This window comes from Mercenaria mercenaria, chromosome 13 (genome assembly GCF_021730395.1).
Source record: "Mercenaria mercenaria strain notata chromosome 13, MADL_Memer_1, whole genome shotgun sequence".
NCBI lineage: Eukaryota > Metazoa > Mollusca > Bivalvia > Venerida > Veneridae > Mercenaria > Mercenaria mercenaria.
Genome location: NC_069373.1, coordinates 3786747 through 3810370, shown reverse-complemented (window position 1 = coordinate 3810370; position 23624 = coordinate 3786747). Strand labels below are relative to the sequence as shown.

Sequence of the window (23624 nt, the reverse complement as noted above, 5' to 3'; positions counted from 1 at the left end):
GTCGGGGGGTACAATAAAACAGAATATGACGTGGAATCAGCATTGAAAAACTGTTGTTGTTTGTTGTTTTGGGTTTAACGCCGTTTTTCAACAGTATTTCAGTTATGTATCGGCGGGCAATTAACCTAACCAGGGTTCCTGGATTTTGTACCAGAAAAAACCTGTCCTCCTCAAGTAACTACCAACTTCCCTACATGAATTAGAGGTGGAGGACTAATGATTTCAGACATAATGTTGTTTACCAAATAGTCATATGCCCAGCCTGAGGATCGAACTTGCGACCCCGTGATCCATAGACCAACGCTCTACCTATTGAGCTACGGGTGGGCTGCACTGAAAAACTGAACTGTTATCCTCTTTCCTTTAAATAAAGATGAACATTGGGCTTGGGATAGTTTAAACTTTGATATACCTTTTTCTAGTAGCAAGATAGCTGGAAGGAGTCAGCACAACATCATTTGATTTAGGTTGTGAGTTTAATAACTAGGTAAGGCAAATGTTATTCAAAATTATCTGACAGAAAACACAACAATAACATTTGGAGCCACTTCTCATTCATATTGGAAGTTTTCACTTACTTGCAACAACAACAACCTATTTCTGGTATTGTTTTGATGAACATAATACTATACAGTGCAACTTCTCTAATCTGAACATGATCTGACCCAGAAAAATGTTCGGTTTAAACATTTTTTTTTTATTTTTAGAGAGAAAAATTATACTCTTTATTATACATGATGTGTATATCCATCTACTTATGAACTGATTAATCAAGCATAGCTGAACTATAAGCATCATGTACATTGGTTTAGTGTGATGTTAATTTTCATGTTAATTTAATTATAAACAATCATAACATCTGTGCTAATTGCACACATCTACAAAGTAAACATCCCATATGACTTGTCATTACCAGTATTGGGGGCCTATTGTTTGTTGACACCTTTTCAAAGAGTGACAATTAAAATTTTAAACTCAATTTTGTGTCAAAATTGAGCAAGCTTAACACTAGAATCATTGGTAAATATGACACTGGTTTGGATTAGAATGGTAAATTTTTAAATCATTTGATATAAAAATTTCAAAAGTTGTTCGCTTTTCAGAGTAGAGAGGTTTCGGGTTACAAGGGTATTTTTACAATCGAGAAGGAATATATTGGGACCGTTTTGTTCAGCTTGTTAGGATTATGACGGTTCCACTGTACCAAGTTGATCAAGTTTATTTCAGAATAAAGCTTTAAGCTTATATATATCAACATCAAGTTTCCTGCTAGAGAAATATTGTTATTGCGTCAGCTAACCTCACCACTCCAGCTTCCCTGAACAGTTTATTCTTAGGATCCTCTGCTGTATCTACTATATATACAAGGTCAATCAGATGCTCCATGAAGGCAGACTGTCTTGTGGCTGGCACCACACCCTACAAATAACACAAATGTTCAAACAGTTGCTACAACTGGAAAGCAATTATACAATTTATTTAATTTATAAGCCTGTGTGTAGTAGTGACCGGATATGATATACATGGATACCGGTTTCTAATTGAGTCTGATAGCTTCTTTCGCCTGCCTTGTACAGGAGGCCACAAAATCGAATCCTGGACAAGTGATTTGTTTTGACTGACTGAAGGCAACAATGTCTAGTTTTATTCTCCCTCCAGCTTTGTTTCATGAGGAGAAGTTATAAGTTACTTGTGAAGAAAAGGTTCATACTAGCAAGAAGTCCATGAATGGTGAAATGAGAAACCACTTGCCCAAGCCTGGATGGCTCACTGTGAGAAACCGCTTGCCCGAGCCTAGATGGCTCACTGTGAGAAACCACTTGCCCGAGCCTGGATGGCTCACTGTGAGAAACCACTTGCCCGAGCCTAGATGGCTCACTGTGAGAAACCACTTGCATGAGCCTGGAAGGCTCACTGTGAGAAACCACTTGCCCGAGCCTGAATGACTCACTGTGAGAAACCACTAGCCCGAGCCTGGATGGCTCACTGTGAGAAACCACTTGACCAAGCCGTGATGGCTCAATGAAGCAATTCATGTCATACCTGTCCAGTTTCCTCATATTTTCTAAACTTGAATCGAATGACACCCTTGATAATAACTCAAGAATTTTGTTCATACCACTTGGAGCTTGAGTGACTTGTGTTTCACTGTATTCCAATCAATTTTTGATGTATTGATAGTACAACTTGATAGTTTGAGCAACTTAATACTGTACATTACGAGACTAAACATGCAAACCTTTTATCGCTTTGGAGCAGTTTTTCTTGTTGAAGTCGTTTCAAATTTACTGGCAAATGGAATTAGAGCCATAAATTTATAATTGTAATTCTTACCCGTATTAGATCCACATCATCATATCTACACAGACCTAGATTAGACGCAACAAACAGCAGCCCTGTAATTAAAACACTGTTATTTTAACCCTTATCATGCTGGGCACGAGCGATTCTGCCTTTGCAACCATTGTAGATCATAATCAGCCAGGGGTCACGCTGTCGATCGCCACTTGAGCCATTTGCAACAAAAAATTAAATGTAGCTCGGAAATTTTCTAAGTGGCGAAAAATGGCCCGAAGCTACGTCTGTCTACAAAACTACAATTATTGCCAGTTTTAGGAACCAAAAGGTGTGAAAAATCGATAATCTGTGTAGACAAACAACATCTGTTATTGAAAGGGAGGAAGCCAATTTGCAAAATTTTTATTTGACTAGGCAGTTAATTGGCGATAATTAGATTATTGAATAACAAACTGGATAATTATAATCATCATTTTATGCGCTTGATACCTTTTTATGAGCAATCGGCCGTTAGACAATCTGTAGTAAATTTTCTTTTATCATGTTAGTTGCCGAGGGTTAGTTAAGGTAAAAACAAATAAAAATGCTTTAGATAAGCAGAAATTGTAAGTATTGAATAGATATGATGATAGAAAAGCAATAAAACATAGGTATTTTATCAAAAATTTAATTCTAATTTATGTTTTCCATATTTGTCACCCGTTTTCGCGACCTTAATTTTCGGAAATTTCTGTCATTTCTGACGAGTCTTAAATAAAAAGCCAATAAAGAGTCTACATTTAAGAAAAATATGAAAACTGCTTCAAAATGAGCTCATATCTTAAAGTATTTTTCGAGAATAAAACATCTGAAGGCATCGAACCCCACCCACTTATAGGCAATATGCAAAATAAGACCTGCTTAAACAAAATTTCTTCTTTCTTTGACATCTTTATTTTTAATATCATGTTCAGAATTTTTTTTATTAAATGGCAGATGTTTATAAAAATGATAATTTTAGATGTTAACAAAAATTGATTTTCTAAATAGCTTTTTGAAGGGTTACTAAGAAATATGTTATAACTACATTAATTTCTTGAGTGGTATGAATACATATAATGTAGTCCTACAAGAACGTCAATGCTATGCACTTCGCCCTTGTTGGCCTCATAATTTCATCTTCGGAAAAAGCAGTGGCTCAGAGAAAAAAATTCCCAGTGTGACCCCTGATCAGCCTACACATCCATGCAGTCTGATCAAGATCTGCACACTCTGCCATTCAGTCAGTCTCTTTTTGGTAATCAACCATTTTAACTTTTAATGGTACTGTCCAAATTGAAAGATTGACAAGTTCATTATAGAAATTTAGCAGGGAATGGCTAAAACAATGCATTGAACTTTTAAACAAATACATGCAGACATGGAATTTTTCACTTCATTTTACTTCTTGATATGACAAGCAACATCCACATTCCAGTTAAGATTTCGCTTTGAAGTCTGATATGCTTCTCGAGTTAATGATGTGTAATAGTCACTGTAATATGTTGTTCCATTTGCAAATATTTGCTGAAATAAAACAATTGCCTGAGTATCATCAGATCTACAGTATGAAGTCATACTGGTGGTTAAGTACATGTACCAACATACATTTAACTAGATGCCCAAGGGCAACATGTCGAGCCCGCCAGCTGTCAAAAGGACTGGGAGTTGCACACGAAACTTTGTCTCACTGAGACAAAACATTTGTGCCAAATAAAACAATTGTGCCAGGTTATTTTATAATAATTTTTTTATTATTATTTTACGATGCATGCAACACGACATCTCATGGTGGTGAACAATTGTGCTAAGTTATTAAATCTCACAATCAATGACAAAGTTGTTGTCCAGACAAGGTCAATTATAGCCATATTTGACCTTTAAACTCCAAGTCTGACCTTGACCTTTAAGATATTTACTCCGGTGTTGCATGTGACACACCATCTCATGGTGGTAAACAATTGTGCCAGGTTATTTTATAATCCCACTTTCAATGACGAAGTTATTGTCCGGACAAGGACAATTATAGCCATATTTTACCTATAAACTCTAAGTGTGACCTTGACTTTTAAGATATTGACGCCGGCGTTGCATGCGACACACCATCTCATGGTGGTAAACAATTGTGCCAAGTTATTTTATAATCTAACATTCAATGACGAAGTTATTGTCTGGACAAGGTCAATTATAGCCATATTTGACCTTTAAACACCAAGTGTGACCTTGACCTTTAAAATATTGACGATGGTGTTGCACGCGACAAATCATTTCATGGTGGTAAACAATTGTGCCAAGTTATTTTAAAATCCCACAATCAATGACAAACTTATGGTCCGGAAAAAAAATCTGGACGGACACACTGACGGACGCACGCATGCACATACACCGGACAGCCATTTGAACAACTATGTCTTCGCTCCCTTACAGGCTCAACAATAAATGAGACTGGACCTTTTTATTCTTCATCATGGGTAAAATCCTTTTACATGAAGACAGAAAATAAGCTGAAAAAGACACTGTACTCACTTTGAATACGAGAATCCATTTTTGATTCGACTGAGGCATACTGTGGATCAAGTATCTCATTCAACTTGGAATCAAATCTGAAAATATTAGAAGAAAATGTATGCCTAATTAGGCTAATAATTCACAGATCTTCATGTCACAGGGTACTTCAGGTTACAATGGACAGGTATTTAGTATTTTAGTCAGTACACTCGAAGTTTATGGAAAACTTTGCATTGCAAAATGCATAATTTCCTTTGCAGTGAGTGTTCAAAATAATTTATTTGTACTGATTGTCATTTACAAATATCTAGAATTTTGTAAAACTAGTTTCAAATCTTGCAAATCTAACATTTCCAGTTTCCACCACTGCCTATGATGTACTTAATAACATTTCAAGTGAGTCTGAAAATTAAATCTTGTGTTCCTACGAATATCCGCACCTACTCTCAGTTTTAGACATATTTTTTTCTGATCAAGCTGCCTGCAGAGCAGATTTAATGTAACTTCAAGTTACACACATTTCATATATATACAGTGTAACTGAGTTACATACATTTCATATATATACAGTGTAACTGAGTTACATACATTTCATGTATATACAGTGTAACTTGACACCAGATTCAACAGATTAGAGAATAAAACTTACAGCTTAGAGAGTACATGTAATTATGTTAAACCTGAAACTTGAAACCTAGTTAGCATTCTGACGTGATATTCCGATTTGTCACTTTGAGGGACAAGTAGATATACATCCTTATTTAGAACACTATTATTAACTCATTCTCAAAGGTATCTTGTATCCTGTTTTCATCTGACATTAAAACACAGCATTACCTTTACAAACTACAGCTATCAGCAAAGGTGATGAATGTACCCCCTGCATGCATTGACACAGTACATTGCAATTTGACGCACACAAGACTTCCTAATTATGTGGACTGTATGTATATAGACTGTATGTATACAGTATAGTAACAAAAAACAAAGTCCCATAACTATGCAGAATATTTATCTAAAAGAACGTAACATGCACCATGCACAACTAGGGTTGATACTGATCACTTGTGTGAAGTTTCATTAAATTGTGCGCAAGGGTTCAGAAGATTAGGCGTGCACAAGATTGCATATGCAGACTGTATGTACATAGTATGTTAACAAGAAACAAAGTCCCATAACTCTGCAATTTTTGTTGTTGAAAGAACCTAACATGCCTCATGCACACTTACTGTTGTAACTGATCACTTGTGTGAAGTTTCATTAAATTGTGTCAAGGGGATGAGGAGAGATGGTGCGAACAAGATTGTGTCTATGTATATAGTATAGTAACAAAAAACAAAGTCCCATAACTCTGCAAATTTTTTTTCTGAAAGAACCTAACATGCCCCATGCTCAACTACTGTTGTTACTGATCACTTGTGTGAAGTTTCATTAAATTGTGCGCAAGAGGATGAGGAGAGATGGTGCGCACAAAATTGTGTCTATGTATATAGTATAGTAATAAAAAACAAAGTCCCGTAACTCTGCAATTTTATTTTCTGAAAGAACCTAACATGCCCCATGCACAACTGCTGTTGTTACTGATCACTTGTGTGAAGTTTCATTAAATTGTGTCAAGGGGATGAGGAGAGATGGTGTGCACAAGATTTGTCTACGGACAGACGGACGGACAGACAACCTGAAACCAGTATACCCCCCTTAAAACTTTGTTGTCGGGGGGTACAACAAGCATAATAAAGACTATGAACCTACTTAGAGAACAGCCACTGTAGCAGTCGAATTCTGGCCTCCCCTGGTTTGAAAATAAGCTCTGAAATCCATGAATCCTCAACTCCTTCTGTGTACGGACAACCAAGTTGCTGTAAAAGATTTGTCTACATTATGTATATAAACAAACATCTTATTTGGATAGTCAATATGCAATTCTATTTCTTAACAGAATACTTTCTGCCTAAAGTAATGTATATGCATAATGCCAAAACAGGGGCGGCGAAATCTGATTCTGACTTGCTTGTCCGTTTTTGTCAATTGCTATTTTGTACTTGTCCGTATGATAGTTATATAGTAATTTCTAGTCAAATTTCACTTGTCCGTACAAGCTTTGGGACAACCTGGGCAATACGAACAACTGAATTTGCCGCCCCTGCAAAAGAAACCCTCTGCTTTATTTGCCTTGTGAATCTCTTCTAACACCACATCAGTTTGTCTCTGAAGTACTAGTCCTGACCAGATACTCACTTGTCCTGACCAGATACTCACTTGTCCTGACCAGATATTAGCTTGTCCTAACCTCTCTGAACACATCTGTAAGATGTACTAGGGCTTAAGCCAGTCACTTCTCCCTCAGCTAAGATTAGAGAGAAGCGAATGGGTTTTAGCCTTTTAGGGAGAAGTGAATGGGTTTTAGCCTTTTAGGGAGAAGTGAATGGGTTTTAGCCTTTTAGAGAGAAGTAAATGGGTTTTAGCCTTTTAGAGAGAAGTGAATGGGATTTAGCCTTTTAGAGAGAAGTGAATGGGTTTTAGCCTTTTAGGGAGAAGTGAATGGGTTTTAGCCTTTTAGGGAGAAGTGGATGGGTTTTAGCCTTTTAGGGAGAAGTGAATGGGTTTTAGCCTTTTAGAGAGAAGTAAATGGGTTTTAGCCTTTTAGAGAGAAGTGAATTGGATTTAGCCTTTTAGGGAGAAGTAAATGGGTTTTAGCCTTTTAGAGAGAAGTGGAAAGATTTTGAGAACACTTGACAAGGTTTTACTTTTAGTGCCATAACATGCAAGTCAGAAAAGAAACTAAATATATTTGTAACTGTTTTATATAATTTCCTGTATTTATTTTAGGCCAATAATTTAAGGTCAATAACAAATTTACTGAAAATGTAAGTGAATCTGTTTTCTTTTCCTTGTGAATGTAACGTGATTGAATTGTAATTCGAAGTATTTTTTTCAGTCTTGTCAAATCACTGCCCAAACCAAGAAAGCCCTTGAATTATGAATACAATTTTAAAGAAAAGTAAGTACATTTCATATTCTGAAATTGGCTCAGAACTCAAAAAGAAATCAAAATCCATGTGCTAAGTGAACCAATTGTTAAATAACAAAAAACCATAAAAGCATTTCACACTTCACAGTTCTTTTCAATATCAAATACATGTGTATTGCACTGACTCTGAATTAAATACAATAGGGTTATTATAACAGTAGCTTGATCTGGGGGGCAGTATTCGGCTCAAGTGGATTTTGCCAGATCGGATCTCACTAGGCGCGCAAGTGCCGAGTGTGATCCAACCTTGCAAAATCCACGGGAGCCGAATACAAAGTCCCAGATCTAGCTACTGTTATAATGACCATTTTATTATATACCTTTACCATTTTGATTCTTGTTTTGTTCTTGAACGAAATCTTCAATGTTTATCGTTATTAAATGTACTTAGTGAAGTTTTTATGTGCGCTATTAATAGAAATGTGTCGGGTCATGCATATTTATGAAAATAGTCCGGCAGCATACAATACGGAAGGTACAATACGGAATTTAAAAGGCACAATACGGAATTTTTGTCTGTCTGTTCATATTTAATTGTGAAATGTAGCCAATTTCTTACAGAATTTATATAGGTATATAATACATGTCAATAGCAGTGACATCACATGAAATAAACATGATGTTTCCAACTGGCATGTTTCGGCAAGCATTAAATGCATGACTGTATCAAAAATGTGGGAGACAGAAAGTATCAGTAATATTTTTCTAAAGTCTGGCTTTGGTCAAGTTTTACAGCGTTTTAAAAAATACGAGCAAAAGTTTAGTGGATTAAATACATGTAGTGAAATTATTCAACAGAAGACACTTTTTGGAAAGTCGGAAGAGAGTGTACAAGTTTATAATATAAATCCCTACTTCTTAGTTTATTAACAAAACAGTATCAAAAACTATACTAACTTTCACACTTCTTAGGAAAATTTTACATGTATCTGAAGAAGGCGGAACTTAAATTATGCCATAGTACTTTTGGGTCAAAAGTCAACAGGCAGAAAATGGATAATTAGCTTGAAAATGACAATAAACTAGAGCGATGTCAACATTGCATGACAGTGTCACAATCATGCCCCCAAAAATGATCAATAGAAAAAATATTATCATGTAAAAAAGAACATGACCAAAAACATGAAAGCATGAAAATGAGCAAAGTAGGTGCAAGTACACCTGATGTTGAAGATCTATACAAAGTTTCATCTGAATTGGATGGACACTGTAAGAGAAGTTGAGTGGACATCACAGGATGACATAGATGGTGAAAAGTATTAGGTACAAATTAAATAATTCTGACTTCTTCTAGTCAGAAATCAGCTTGAAGCAGGGTGATCAGAGTTCCCCTTTAGTTGTAGTTGTGCAGTCAAGTATAATATTTACCTAGCCAAAATTGTGAAGGGTCCTAGGCTTGGTCACTTTGTTAAAAATAGCGTGACATTTGGGAAAATTGTGAAACAAGAGGGCCAAGATAGCCCTAGGTTGCTCACATAAGAGTGTAATGTCTGACCTAGTGATTTCATGGAGACGAATATTCTGACCAATCTTCATTAAGATTGGACCAACAATGTGACCTCTCGAGTGTAAACAAGCATTTTCTTTCATTTGACCTATTTTTGACCCCGTATGACCCAGTTTAGAACTCATCCAAGATTTCACAAAAACAAACCTTCTGACAAAGTTTCGGAAAGATTGGAGCAAAACAGTCGGCTCTACAAATCCTTTGATTTGACCTAGTTACCTAGTTTTTGACCCAGATTCGAAATCATCCAAGACCTCATGATAACAAACATTCTGACAAACTTTTAAGAAGATAAAATCAAAGATGTGGCCCCTAGAGTGTAAACAATCTTTTTCTTTGATTTAACCTGCTGACCTAGTCACCTAGTTTTTAACCCCACACGGCCCAGATAAGGAATCAATCGAGATTTCATAGAGACAAACATTCTGACCAAGTTTCATGCACATCAAATGACAAGAGGGCCATCACTACATGCCTCCCGCATCAGTAGATGCCGGGGGCATAAAAATGATTTTTATCGGTTTCCCCGTGTGATGTCTCATTAAATACAGTAACCATTTGTTTTTTACCCGTGATCAAACATAGCCGTTTGAAATAAACCATCCGTCGGATTCTAAATAAAAGAAGTGTATCCCCGTCGCAATTATTTCGATCCAGTCAGAAACATTTGGAAACAAGTCAAAAATGTTTAATACATTCAGTCGGCTGTCTGCAAACAATGAGGTAAAGGATGTGCCGCGCGAGTACTGATTGCGTCACGTGCTAATTACGGACCGATTATCAAGGTGACAATCAGACCATTTGACACGTTTATTGATTATCTGAGGGTGCGACCAACAATTTCCTGCTTGGCAGTTGATCGTGTATTGAGATTTCAGACCGAAATTTATACTTTTCTCCATTTTTACGGGACCGATTTTTTCTGTTTTTTCACTTCACGAATCGGTCTGAAAAGTTAAAAATCGGTCCAAAACCAACAAATTTCCGAAGCCCTGGGAACAGAGATATTCGACATAACAGGGCTTCCATTAGGATTCAATTTCATGGAGTCAGGACTGCCTAACATTCAGATTTTGGAGTCCCTCTTAAATTTTCTTGGAGTCCTAGTATTACTTTGTACGCCGACCCTTAATATTATCATCATCATCTGACATTGTCATAATATTTAAAGTACCACTAGAGTGATGAGAAAAACATTATATTTAACAAAATCTTTTCATTGTTTTATTACCGGTATATGTGTAGTTACCATCAGCATTTTTACCAAAATCAACACATATGCATAAAACAGCAATTGGTCAGATATGTTTTTTTAGTTTACATCAGCTACATTCTAGTTCAATATTTTGCACACCATGATACGAAATACATGTACAGTACATAACAATGTGAATACCACAATGATGTCAGTCACATAGCAAAAAGTATTGATCAATATGATTTTCATAGCAGTGACAGTGTGTGTGAATGTTCCAACATTTACTTAGTGACTTTGCTTGGTGCATAAAGTCTCTGCAGACGCCTTTTCTTAACCTTGTGCCAGTGCACAATTGCTTTCTCATATGGAAATTGTTCAACAGTAGGACCACATGACAGTTTCATGAGTCTCTAAATTTTCTGGGGCAAGGGAAGTTCTGGATTTTACTTTAATTAATTCTGTTCTGCAAGCTGAAACCTCTTTCACAAGACACACTTGTAACAGGAGTACAAAGGGACATGTTACAAAGTTTACTAATGATTGGATAGTCAATTACATGGCACTTCATCATGATCCTATAGAAGTCCATAAAGTTTTTTTTCTTGTAGGCATCTTGAAGTAGGCACTTTACACCTTCATATTCAAGTTTCAGTTCATTTAAGTCAATGTCATATTTCATGGCCAGATATTTCAGATGTTCCTCAGTGTCGGTAGCAGACAACAGTTCATTGGTGAAACACTGAAAGCCTCAAGCACTGGGGTGTTAGTTGTAATCTGTTCCTCAATACAATTACTTACACAATCAATGTAATCTTTTTCATTTTTTCAACACTGCTTTTTTCATTGCTATGAGTCAGCTGGATACCCTTGTAGTACACCTTGTTTCCATTTGTACTGATCTGAGACAAACTCTTTCATACATTCACAGTCTTAAGTCCACTTAATTTACCTACAGCAGATAATACTAGATAAATAGATAAAAAGCATTGTTGAAATTAATTAACAACAAGGAAATGAATGTTGCTAATATATATATATGACTTTTTTTGCTATTAATGGAAATAATGTAAGTTATAACCGCTTGCAAAAATTTCACAAATATGAAATGAAACTATTTGCTGCCGTAAATTTAAATTTGAATTGCTGATTGTTATTGTGGACGCCAACAAACACTTATCTTCGTCTTCCAAAAAGCACAGTAAAGTATATGTAAAAAAAACGCAACAAAAATAGAAACCTGCACCATCTTTAGCAAAGATATTACTATTCTTGGCGGCACGACAGTATTATTATTATTATACCAGATTTATATAGCGCCCTTTTCATGATCAATTTCACGTTCAAAGGCGCTTTACATAGTTTAAATGCAGGCACACAGGGTGCATAAATTCATCCTCTACTAGTACAGACACAGAGTGATCTGACCAGAGAGACAGAGTGAGACAAAGCCCCCACAACAGAGAGATCAGAAATCAGATACAGGCTTGTCCGGCTAACTTAGCCTAGCTCGCTGCGAACAGACAGCCTGGTTCTTTAACATGCCCAGTGTATAGCACTGATACATGCAAGGATTGCCTGGGTTCCTGACCAGTACACCTCTAGTTGGGTGGGAAACACTGAAAAGCATTTCTGAAAATTCCCGAGTAGCTGACAGTAAGTGCAGTGCATTCGTTTTGAGTCTGTTTAAACTCCAACCAAGGAGTAACCATTTTTCATTGAAGTTTCGTTGTTTCGTGACAGATTTGCAGTCAGAACTAGGTTTTGATTTTTTCGCAACAGACTCGGTGCATTCAGACTCATCATTACGTTTGCGTTTATTCTTGTCTGGCATATTTACGCCGAAATCAAAGAGAGTACGTTGTGCCATAACAGCTTTAAAACAGCGTATGATGCTAAATTTCCTTTTCCCTTCCGTTCATCAACTTCTATTTACCCACCAATTTGAAAACAAACAATTTGAAAACAAATCTTTTTTTTGTACTGAAATTGCCGATATAATTTCGACAATTAGTTTAATTGTCTTCCTACTTCGGAGCAAAAAACTTACCAACTTAATCCGAGCCGATTGCATGTAATATGTTTAATTATCGGCAATTAGTACCTTCTCAAACATGTCAAGGTTTACATTCATAGACAGTGTCTTTATCAAACGCGATGCTTTCACACACTTCAAATATGACATCTAAAGAAATGTCAAAAGCCTTTACGAGGTTGTCAATCATCAAGAGTTAACCGCGATGATTAGTTATGGGGCGGAGCTAATAACATCATTCTCACACTTCAAGCATGACATCTAAAAAAATTTTATGCCGACAGTCTACACGAGGCTGTCAATCATCGGGGCGGAGCTAATAAAATCTTTCTCAGCGAATCGTAGTTACTGAAAACAATTGAAGGTACATCATGGTGTACTGATTTTGTCGTCCTTTGAAAATATCGGAAGTCCTTTGTACGCCACTAACTTTCTGTATTGGAGTACGGATCATAACTTTTGGCGTATTTTACGCCGGGACGCCGCTTAATGGAAGCCCTGACTTTATAAAAAACTTTAACTAAAAAAATCTAAGTTAAAAAGGGGAATAAATCAGAGTTATGGGGATAAGTAAATAACAATTTTAAGTTTCAAGTCAATATCTCTGATCAGAGATATTTGACTTTATCAAAAACTTCAACCAACGACAACACCGACGCCAGTGCAATAGCTCTTTAAATTTTCTTCAAAAGGTCAAGCTAAAAATGATTTGAAAGCCCATCGTCACATGTTTTAAATGGTAGTTTTGTTTGTTTTGGGTTTAATGCCGTTTTTCAGCAGTATTTCAGTCATGTAACGGTGGGCAGTTAACCTAACCAGTGTTCCTGGATTCTGTACCAGTACAAAGCTGTTCTCCGCAAGTAACTGCCAACTTCCCCACATGAATTATCAGAGGTGGAGGACGAATGATTACAGACATAGTGTCTTTTATCAAATCGTCACAGAGAACATACGCCCTGCCCGGGGATCCAATTCACAACCCCGCGATCCGTAGACCAACGCTCTCCCTACTGAGCTAAGCAGGCGGGCATTTAAATGGTAGTTTACCATTATCATGTACATTTAGAAAGGGTTTTGTTGGTTGGGATATGTAAAAAAAATATATATTTTTTTTTTAAGGGGAATTTTTTTCAGAAAACATACTTTTTGGACAGGGGAATGGGGCTGAATTTCCGCCTGAAAAAAACTGCCAGAAAAAATCACTGTTCTTCTTTTACGAAAGTAACAAAGTATCTTCATAAATGCCCTAACAACCTACCGGTATACAAAATATATAAAAATGATTTTAAATATCAAATAACAAATATTTAACAATATTTTCAGTATATTAAAAATTGGGGGTGAAAAGTCTTGGGAGGAACTGTCTTGGGGGTGAAATGTCTAGGGGAGGAAAGTCTTGGGGGTGAAACATCTGGAATTCTAATCTGAGTAACCATGGTGTGGTCACGGGAAGGGGTCAAATTTCTCCAGGAGGAGGATGGGGATAATTTTCTGCTTCCACATGGGTGGGGGAAGGCTTGACCTCAAAGTGTTTGTATTTCTTTTTATTTCAAATTTTTGGCAAGTTGCAACTTGCAAATTATTCATCGATGCAAAAGTTGAACTCATCGAAAATATTATCCTGAAGACTTCAATTTTCTTTTATTAATGAAAAAGAGACATTGTCATTAAATTCAATATAATCAAAGAGGAACAAACGGCTTACGTCTAACTTTTTCTTAAATTTCTTGGATTTTGTGACATTTGAAGCAGCCGCCATTTTCTTTTCATCAGGATCAAGTAGGCGTTTGATTATACTAAATTCTGGAATGGATCTTTTCTGCGGAAAGGGCTTAACATTGTTGGAAAACAATGTATCTAATAATTTCTTCATAATTCATTAGACTTTAGCATGTGATTCTGCGTTTGCGACCAATGCAGACCGAGATCAGCCTGCACATCCGTGCAGTCAGATCATGGTCTGCACTGTTCGCTATTGAGCTGCCTCAAGGAGTCCATAGATCACCTCATCAAGTGTCAACTTCAATATCTTTTTCAATATGATAATCATTGTCAGGCATTTATTGTGAAACAGATTCTGGAAATTTCCTTTCTTTGGTTTTGCTTGAAAAAAAAATTACGGCAAGATATTAAAAAAAAATTCTGACTCCTAAATCACTGGAAAAAATCGTACTCTAACTCGGATTTAAAAAAAAATATTTCTGTTTCTCTGAAAGCCAATTACGCAATAAGGTTAGTATAATATATCATAAAATAACAGCTTTACTGATCATTTCTTTCAACATTTAGATATTGGAAACTGTTGAAGAAAAGTGCCAGATTGATTATGTGTAGTGTATATAAATTATAACTTCAATATGTTTCTTTAAACATTATCAATCAACTGTCATTAAAATATCAAAGATTACTTTTAAGAGCAGGTGTTAATGTTTCTTTTGTGATGATCAATCAATTATCATAACAAATTTAATATATCAAGTTTACTTTAATATTGAACTTAGAAAAGTGTGACACAAATCATCATCACTTTTGTATTTATATTACAGCTATAAAGTTGGATTATAAATGCAACAATTAACAACGTTTTAGACTCACAATTTTTTAATAAAATAATTCAGGATATGAAAAAAGTTGTAAAGAACTATATAAAACCTTGGACCTTACACCTCCCTTTGGGAGGAGTAATGTCTCAGGTTTGGGAGGTGTAAAGTCCTAGGGTGTATTGTCCCAGAGGTGTAAAGACCTGAATTCAACTCCAACTGCCATAAAATCAACACTGATTACACTTGGCAGGCGCTTGTCAGGAGCAGTTATTAGTTTAAAAGATATGTTATGTGCATGGGGGTTAAAAGTATATATAGCATATACTTATATTGCAAAGATAAAAGATCTACAGGTTAAAACAGTATACATCGGTCTACAGAGAGCATGCGTCAAGTCTACCAACAAAAATTGGTAGACTCGGACTTGATTGGACATATATTGGAAGACTGTTCCATAGCCTGATGGTACTTGGGAAGAACAAAGAGCTATAAAAATAAATGTATTTTATACTTCTTTGGGAAGAAGGATGTAGCATGGTAGTTGGTCTTAGAATGTGGGATTAGATAATTAAGATTTCTAGTAGGGAGGAGGTGATGGTTATCCACTACTACAAGACTGGATCTTATTTTATAGAACATGATCAGGGAGGCATGGTTTCTACACTGTTCGAGCGTTTTCCAATTGAGAGTATTGATCATGTCTGTGACACTACTGGTGTAACTGTAGTCATTTTTACATAACGGGCAGCTGACCTTTGGACCATTTCTACTTTATTTATTAAATATTTCTGCCATGGACACCAGACTGTAATACAGTACTCTACCTGGGACGGACGTATGTTTTATAAGCAGTTTCTTTGACCTGTGTGTTATTTGTTTTGACATTTCTTTTAATGAAGCGGAGAGTATTATTGGCCTTGGAGGTGATATTGTTAATGTGGGAGGCCCAGTTGAGATCCTTGCTTATAGTAACACTTAAGTATTTGGACTGGTCTGCTGATTTAAGTAGGGTATTGTGTAATCTGTAGGGGTAAAGGATAGGTTTTCTCTTCCTATGTATCCTAAGGATCTCACACTTATCAGGACTGAACTCCATGGCCCAATCCTGTTTCCATAATTCTAATAAGTGCAAGTCATGCTGTAAACTTTCTGCTGAAGACTGAGATGAGATGGTAAGGTAGACGATAGTGTCATCTACGAAAAGGCGGACCCTACTTTTGACACTATCGGGCAAGTCATTTATGTATGCAAGAAAGAGGCAGGGGCCTAGGACTGAACCCTGGGGAACCCCTGAGAGAACTGGTAACCTATCTGAAGACTTGCCTTCGACAAGAACTTGTTGTGATCTATTACTTAAAAAAAGATTTAATCCATGATATGACCTTGTTATCTATGCCTAAATTTTTAAGTTTGTGGACTAGCTTATGGTGATCCATCTTATCGAAGGCTTTGCTGAAATCCATAACAATGACATCAGATTGCTGGCCTAGGTCTAGGGAATCAGCAATTTCTTGTGTGAAACCTATGAGTTGGGTCTCGCAGCTGTGTTTTGGCCTGAAACCATGCTGCTTTGGGCTGAGGATGTTGTAGGAATCAAAGTAGGGCATGATATTAGAGACTAAGATATGTTCAAGGAGTTTGGACGCTATGCTTGTAAGTGAGATGGGACGACAATTACTAGCCTTGGACTTTTCACCTTTTTTGTAAACATGGGAGATAACCGCCTGTCTCCAATCATCGGGGACATTGCCTGTATCCAGAGACAATGAAATATATGTGTGAGCATGGGGGCAACCTCTGGAAGAAATAAAAGCAACAAGAGATTCATCCGAATTCAATGTAGGAGAAAATGGCAACAATAAAAGAAAATACAGAAAGAAATACAAAGGAACAGGAGACAGTGAAACATCTTTCATCAAGGGAACTTACAAACTCTGAGTACAGACTTTTAGGTAAGGGATTAAAATTTTGTCTTAAACCTAAGCACCATAATGAGATACAGTTAAAACAAGAGATTTTGAGTTCACGAGACGTTTACGGTTGAAAGAATATTTTTACAAGCCGGAAGAAGATTCTGATGGTGAAAATGATTGTGATAGTGCTGAAGGTGTGAAAAATAAACAGAAATATAAGAAAAAAACATGCAATATTTACTCTACCTTCTGGCAGAGACTCTACACTTGACTTTTACATTGATGCTATAACGCATGAACTTCTTCAAAAGAGCAGTAAGTACAGGTTTCGGCCTAATCTATCTACTGATGAACTTTCTGCCCTGAAAAATCTTCGACATGATGATAGTATAATCCGTAAGAAATCTGTCAAAGGATCAGTTATTGTGATAATGAACAGGACTGATTATATTGCTGAGGTCAATAGACAGTTGAATAATACAGCTTACTACAAAAAACTTGACCATAACCCTGTTGAAAAGTTTTCAAAAGATATTTCTGATGTTTAGATGTTATATATAGGGATGTTAATCGTGATTCTAATGATACTTTAGTTGTACCTAGTGATGCCAGAACACCACAATTTTACATCTTGCCCAAAATTCATAAAGATATTAATTCAGAATTACCACTTGGTTACCCAGGACGGCCAATCGTATCTGGGTATAACTCTGTTACTGAAGGCATATCTGAATACATGGATAATATCTTGAAGCCACACATGGAAGCCCTGTCCTCATATGTTAACGACTCTACTGACTTCATTTAAAAGCTAGGCTCTATGCCTAATATCTCCTCTAATGCATTTTTGGTTACTACGGATGTTTCATCCTTATACACTGATATACCGCATGGTGACGGGATAGAGGCTTGCCGTGAATATTTGAACAAAGCTTATTCATACTTGTAATCACCAGTCAGTCTCGACTAAAAACCATTTTCAGTTCAATAATGAATATTTTGTTCAAATTTTAGGTACTGCTATGGGCACATGTATGACTCCTACTAATGCTTCCCTTTTTATGGGTAAACTGGAAAGCGATTTCCTAGCTAATACTACTGTTAAGCCATCGCTCTGGGTACGCTTCCTTGATGACATTTTCTTTATATTGAAACACAGTGAAGCGGACCTACTTAAATTTATTGACAGTTTAAACGATGTCCATCCCAATATAAAATTCGCCCACAATTATTCAAGAGATACAGCTACCTTTCTTGATGTTAATATTGGCAGAACAGTAGATAGTAATTTTGATTTTTCTGTTCATGAAAAACCAACCAATAAACATCAGTACATTGAATTTTCATCCTGTCACCCTCTTTCATGCAAGAAATGGATCCCGTTTAGCCAAGTTAAGCGGTACAGGCGTCTCACTTCTAACGATGATTTGTTCACAAATGAATTGGAGAAATTGCGAATGTATTTCCAAAATCGTAATTATCCAAGTCATATCTTTGATGATGCTTTAGCTAAGGCATCAGTATTGTCAGCTGAAGAAGCCATAACCAATTACAAGCAGAATACAGATGATATTATCCCCTTTGTTTGTGTATACAACCCATCCCTACCAAACATTGGTCAGATCCTTTATAAATATTGGGGGCTTTTTGAAATATCTGAGAAAAGCAGTGTACGCAACCTGGCCAAATGCAAACCAGTTATTGCCAACAAGCGACCTACAAATCTTTGTGATATCTTGGTTCACAGTAGCCTGATGTGTTCGGATGTAAATGGTGGTGTTCTTAAATGCAATAGAACACGGTGTTCTCACTGCGCTAATATCACTGAAGATGCACAGTTTACAAGCTCTCAAAATTTAAAAACTTACAATGTTAAACAAAATCTTAACTGCATGTCTGAAAATGTTATTTATTTAATCACATGCAAAAAGTGTAAGTTACAATATGTGAGACAAACACATCAGAAATGTTCACAAAGAACGAATAGCCAAAAATTTGATATTAGGCATTTTCCTGATACTCCTACAAATGTATCAGAATTAAATTATGAAAAAATAATAATTTTCGATTTCTAAAAGACTTATAGACAAAATATGAGTCAGTACATAAAACATGCTGATCGGAAAGAGCTTAACATGATTGGAAAAGACCTGCCAAATGTTTATTATTTGGGAATAATTTTATAATATCTTTATACTTCATTCATTAATTAAAAAAGAAAATAAATAACAAAAAGCTATAGGTGTCCATAGGACGCAGGTGCCCCCGCACTCAGTCACTGTACATGGTTTCATGGCACTTAATTAGTGACATATTTTTTAAGATACAAGCAACAACAACTTTTAAGCAATTGATGTGTATTTTCCAAGTGAAGGACCATATCACTGGCATAGCTGAGTGAAATTCCAAAGAGAACACCTGGTACACAACTTTCCATGCTATATAACACTCCTCTAATGTTTAATGACCCTAGGTCAAGTACATTTTGAAAAATATTGAACACAAACTTGTGTTTTTTTACTACAAAGTCAAGGGCCACAACTCTGGTCTTACTAAGTGAAATAAAAAAACTATCTGGTGCACAAAGTCACATGCTACATAGTTTCATGCCTCTAAGTGTTTTTTAGGATATATACAACAAAATTTTTTAAGCACTTTATGTGTACTTTTCACTTAGTCAAGAACATAACTCTCGTCTGGTTGAGTGAAATCCCAAACAAAATACTAGGTGCGCAACTTCACAAGCTAAATAAGAATCCGCTTATGTTTTATGACTCTGAGTCAGATACGCTGAATAATATTCCTGTATTGTTTTATAATCCTGGGTCAAACACTTATTAAGATACATTCGACACAGACCAAGGCCCTTTTCATGCATATCTTTGACAAAGTCAAGAGCCATAACTCTGGTGTAATGTGTGAGATCCAAATTAAAATACCCTGTGCACAACTTCCCTAGCTGAAAAACAGTCCTGTGACGTTTGATGACTCTGAGTAAAAAAAAAACATTTTAAGATATGCACGGCACGAATTCGGACGAACTGACGGACGGACGGACGGACAAGGGAAACTCTAAATCAGCACCCAAAAAATACAGTTTAGATGGGAGCAAAAAAGGTATCAATTTTCCATTTTCAAAATAATTATAGACAAAGTTTGAGTCAGTCCTTTGAAAGAGCTTAACATAATCGGAAGGCCTGTCCCATGCCTATGATATGGGAACTTACTTAAATTTTCAAGAATTATCACACTTAAATAATCACATGTTTTCCAAAAATAAACAACTGATAATATGATTTAAACTTTAATATTTTTAGAGCATTTTTTGGAGACTGAAAATATAAAACATTGAAGTCCACCACTGAACGACTTGAGTTTTGCTGAAAATTAGTTATATTAACATAATTTAAACTGGTAACGTGATAGAAAAGCTCCCAAAAGTGTATGACGAGAGTAAACTACCCTATCATGACTTTAAATTTGTAAGCTTTAAATTAAAGACACTGATTCTGGTATGCAAGGTATGTGGCCTATGGTCCGCGTATTGGCGATAAGAGCCAACATACAAGACTGGACGATTGATAGACTTGCTTTTGTTTATTATAATAAGCTACTGTATAGCTACTGTGCAGTACATAGATTGCGTGTGATATTTTTCACCTTTATAGCAAATCAGTTCTCCCTTTTATAACGAGTTTAGAAAGCCTGATTAAATTAGGGCAAAACAAACAAAGCAATAAGATACAACAGCATCTGTTTCAACAGTCAGTGTAATTGAAGTTGATATCATAGCACTTTATATACTGTACTTGTATCAGTATAAATATAAAAAGTGCACCTGCAGTGCTTACGTATGTATATGATTATCTTAACTGTGTATTTGCGATGATTTTGTCCGGTCCTCTTTTGGTTTAAACAATATTTTATTAATCACAATTCATTTATAACATGTACATATATCAAAAAGGCATGCAGGATTAGTGGGAAGCTGAAAGCTTAATTGAAACTCTCGATCACTCTTTTCTGTGTACTGGGTCGATTTTCATATTCGATGCACTAACTGTATTTGGTTTAAGTTCAAGCGTATATACGAGGAAAATCATATGATTAAACTACATCATAGGGTCAAAAGTTAAATGTGGCTAATCAGATTTTGATCGAGTAAGAACTTTTTTCGTAAGTTTAATACGAGATAATCATTTAAACTTGTTTGCATTCACTGAGAGCCTAATACATGTTAAATTGTCACCGGACGAATTTTCAAAATTTGATTTCCCTATCCTGGTTGCCGAAACAAGATAGAATTATTCTAGCATTCTAGGGGAGTAAATACAAAATTTAAAGTAATAAAACATACATTTCTAAGGGATCTCGCTATATATAACAAGTCTTTTGTTCATTAGATTTTTTTGTTGGATTTAACGTCGCACCGACACAGGTTTATAAAAGTTTATTGTCTATTCCATCACATGCTTACATATAATACATGAAATCAATTCAATAAAATACATGTATGGCCAATCTTAAAAGATTTGTAATAGACATCAAATCAAACATTAAAACAGTTTAACAAATCAATGGCACCTTACTTAATATATAGTTACAAAGAACTACAAGAGACTGCATAATCTCAATCATATTATACATTACAACAATATCATTGAGTATTAATATCTACATGATAAAATGTAGACTATAACTGCTAATCAAGACTAAAATCTGCCATAAAAGGATTCTAGAACTAAGACACTGACAATGAAGTTATGCAATAATGCGCTAGGGAAAAAAATGGTGTTAAGAAACTAAGTATCACCTCAGATCAGATCTGAAATGAACATATTAGCAGTAATATTCTACATAAATGACAAAAATAATGTGCATATGTACTATAAGTAAGATACAATGGACATTATCTACAAAGAAAACACATTCTCCTATTAAGTATATTAAAACAGGTTTTGGCACTAACCCTTATAACATCATGGTTGGAAAATATAAACTTAATTTTATCATTATCAGTGAGTGGCATAAAATTTTCATCAATATCACAAGCTTTGCTGAACAAGGCATTTCTTAAATCACTATATACCTCGCATTGCATCAGCACATGCATTTCAGTTTCGACACCATTACAGAAAGGACAAATTCTGTCATCAAATCTGAGACCTTCATAGCGCCCAGTTTCTATTCTGAGAGGTGCAAAACCTAGCCAAAATTTACAAAATGCTGATCTATGTGAAGGCGGTAAAATCATTGAACAGTATTTTTCTACAACATATTCTGATTTAAAAGTGCAATAAGTACGAAGTTTGTTACCACCATTTCTAGAAGGACCAGTATTATTATTTATTTTTGTTAACCAATCTTGTTTAAATTTACACATAGCAAGATCTTTAAGTTTCTACACATTGGAAGATATAATTGGTGAATTAATACATGTATTTAACATACCAGTATCATGTATTTTCTGACAAACATAAAAGAACGAGTTCTTACAACGACTGCCAGCCAAGGCCATAGACCAAAGCGCAACTCGTTTATTCAAATATAGGTCATATGGCGACTTTCCAGCTTTAATGGTGAAGGAGGACCCCAGGTGCCCCTCCGTTATTATTTCATCACGAGCGGGCACCTGGGTAGAACCAACGACCTTCCGTAAGCCAGCTGGATGGCTTCCTCACATGAAGAATTCAACGCCCCGAGTGAGGATCGAACCCACATCTTTAACCAAATATACTGAAAACGAAAAATTTCGTAAAATGTTGCTTAGATGTACTTGGTCACCTTAAATCAAAATAACGAGCCAAAAACATCTGACGTAGCGTCACTTTAAGGCAGTTCTGCACGTTTGATAAACCGGAAGTAATGGCGTAAGGTCATTTATCCGGAGAACATAGAATAAAGCCTGGATTTGGCGTACGGAAATGAAAATCAGTGTATGAAATAAAGGCAACCTGTGAATAAATTTATTAAATTGTAACAGTCTCTATTTTCAAAAGTTAAATATGATATTAAAACATCTGACACGTTAAATAATTCAAAATAATGTCTTAAAATCAGCTTCAAATAGGCGGTTCACTTTAATCATGGCCAAGTATCTCAGAAATAAGCACACGGACCTATACATTTTATTTCACTATATTATAGGCCATATGTTTATTTACGACTGTGAGAAGTTTCATTAAATCTACATTGTGGAAAATTTTCTATTTCGCGAAAATGTTATGAAAATTGCTATTTTCCCATAGACTCCCATTATGAAAACTTGCGCGAGGTCCGAAATTTTCAAATCAGTCTAGCAAAAAATCAAGCACACGACCCTATCCTTTTTATTTGCTGAATTTTCTAGGTATATTCTGAAGTTTTAAATAATCAGAGTTAAATCAAATTCTACATTGTAGAAAAAAAATCGATCCAAACGTGCAGAACTACCTTAACGGAACGTTTCTCTATCTACAATCTTTAACGTTTTAAGAAAATCGGTCTCAAACCTTAATACCAGCTTATTTCTTCTTTTTCTGGTTGAACAGTTTGAAAACAAATATCTATATATTCCTTTTATGTGGTAGAAATGAC

General features: G+C 35.7%; 1 protein-coding gene across 2 annotated transcripts in view; it reads right to left on the bottom strand.

The window, feature by feature from the left end:
• The window catches only part of LOC123530121 (uncharacterized), a 37462-nt gene extending 22982 nt beyond the window's left edge, over nt 1-14480 (bottom strand). For both annotated transcript variants that reach the window (XM_045310831.2, XM_045310830.2), the window contains exons 1-5: nt 14298-14480; nt 6577-6683; nt 4843-4919; nt 2335-2396; nt 1301-1419 (exon numbers count right to left, since the gene is read on the bottom strand). In XM_045310831.2, the coding sequence (XP_045166766.2) occupies nt 1301-1419; nt 2335-2396; nt 4843-4919; nt 6577-6683; nt 14298-14465 (533 nt within the window). In that variant the 5' untranslated portion in view covers nt 14466-14480. The remainder of the gene's footprint in view (nt 1-1300; nt 1420-2334; nt 2397-4842; nt 4920-6576; nt 6684-14297) is intronic.
• Nucleotides 14481-23624: the final 9144 nt, after the last annotated feature.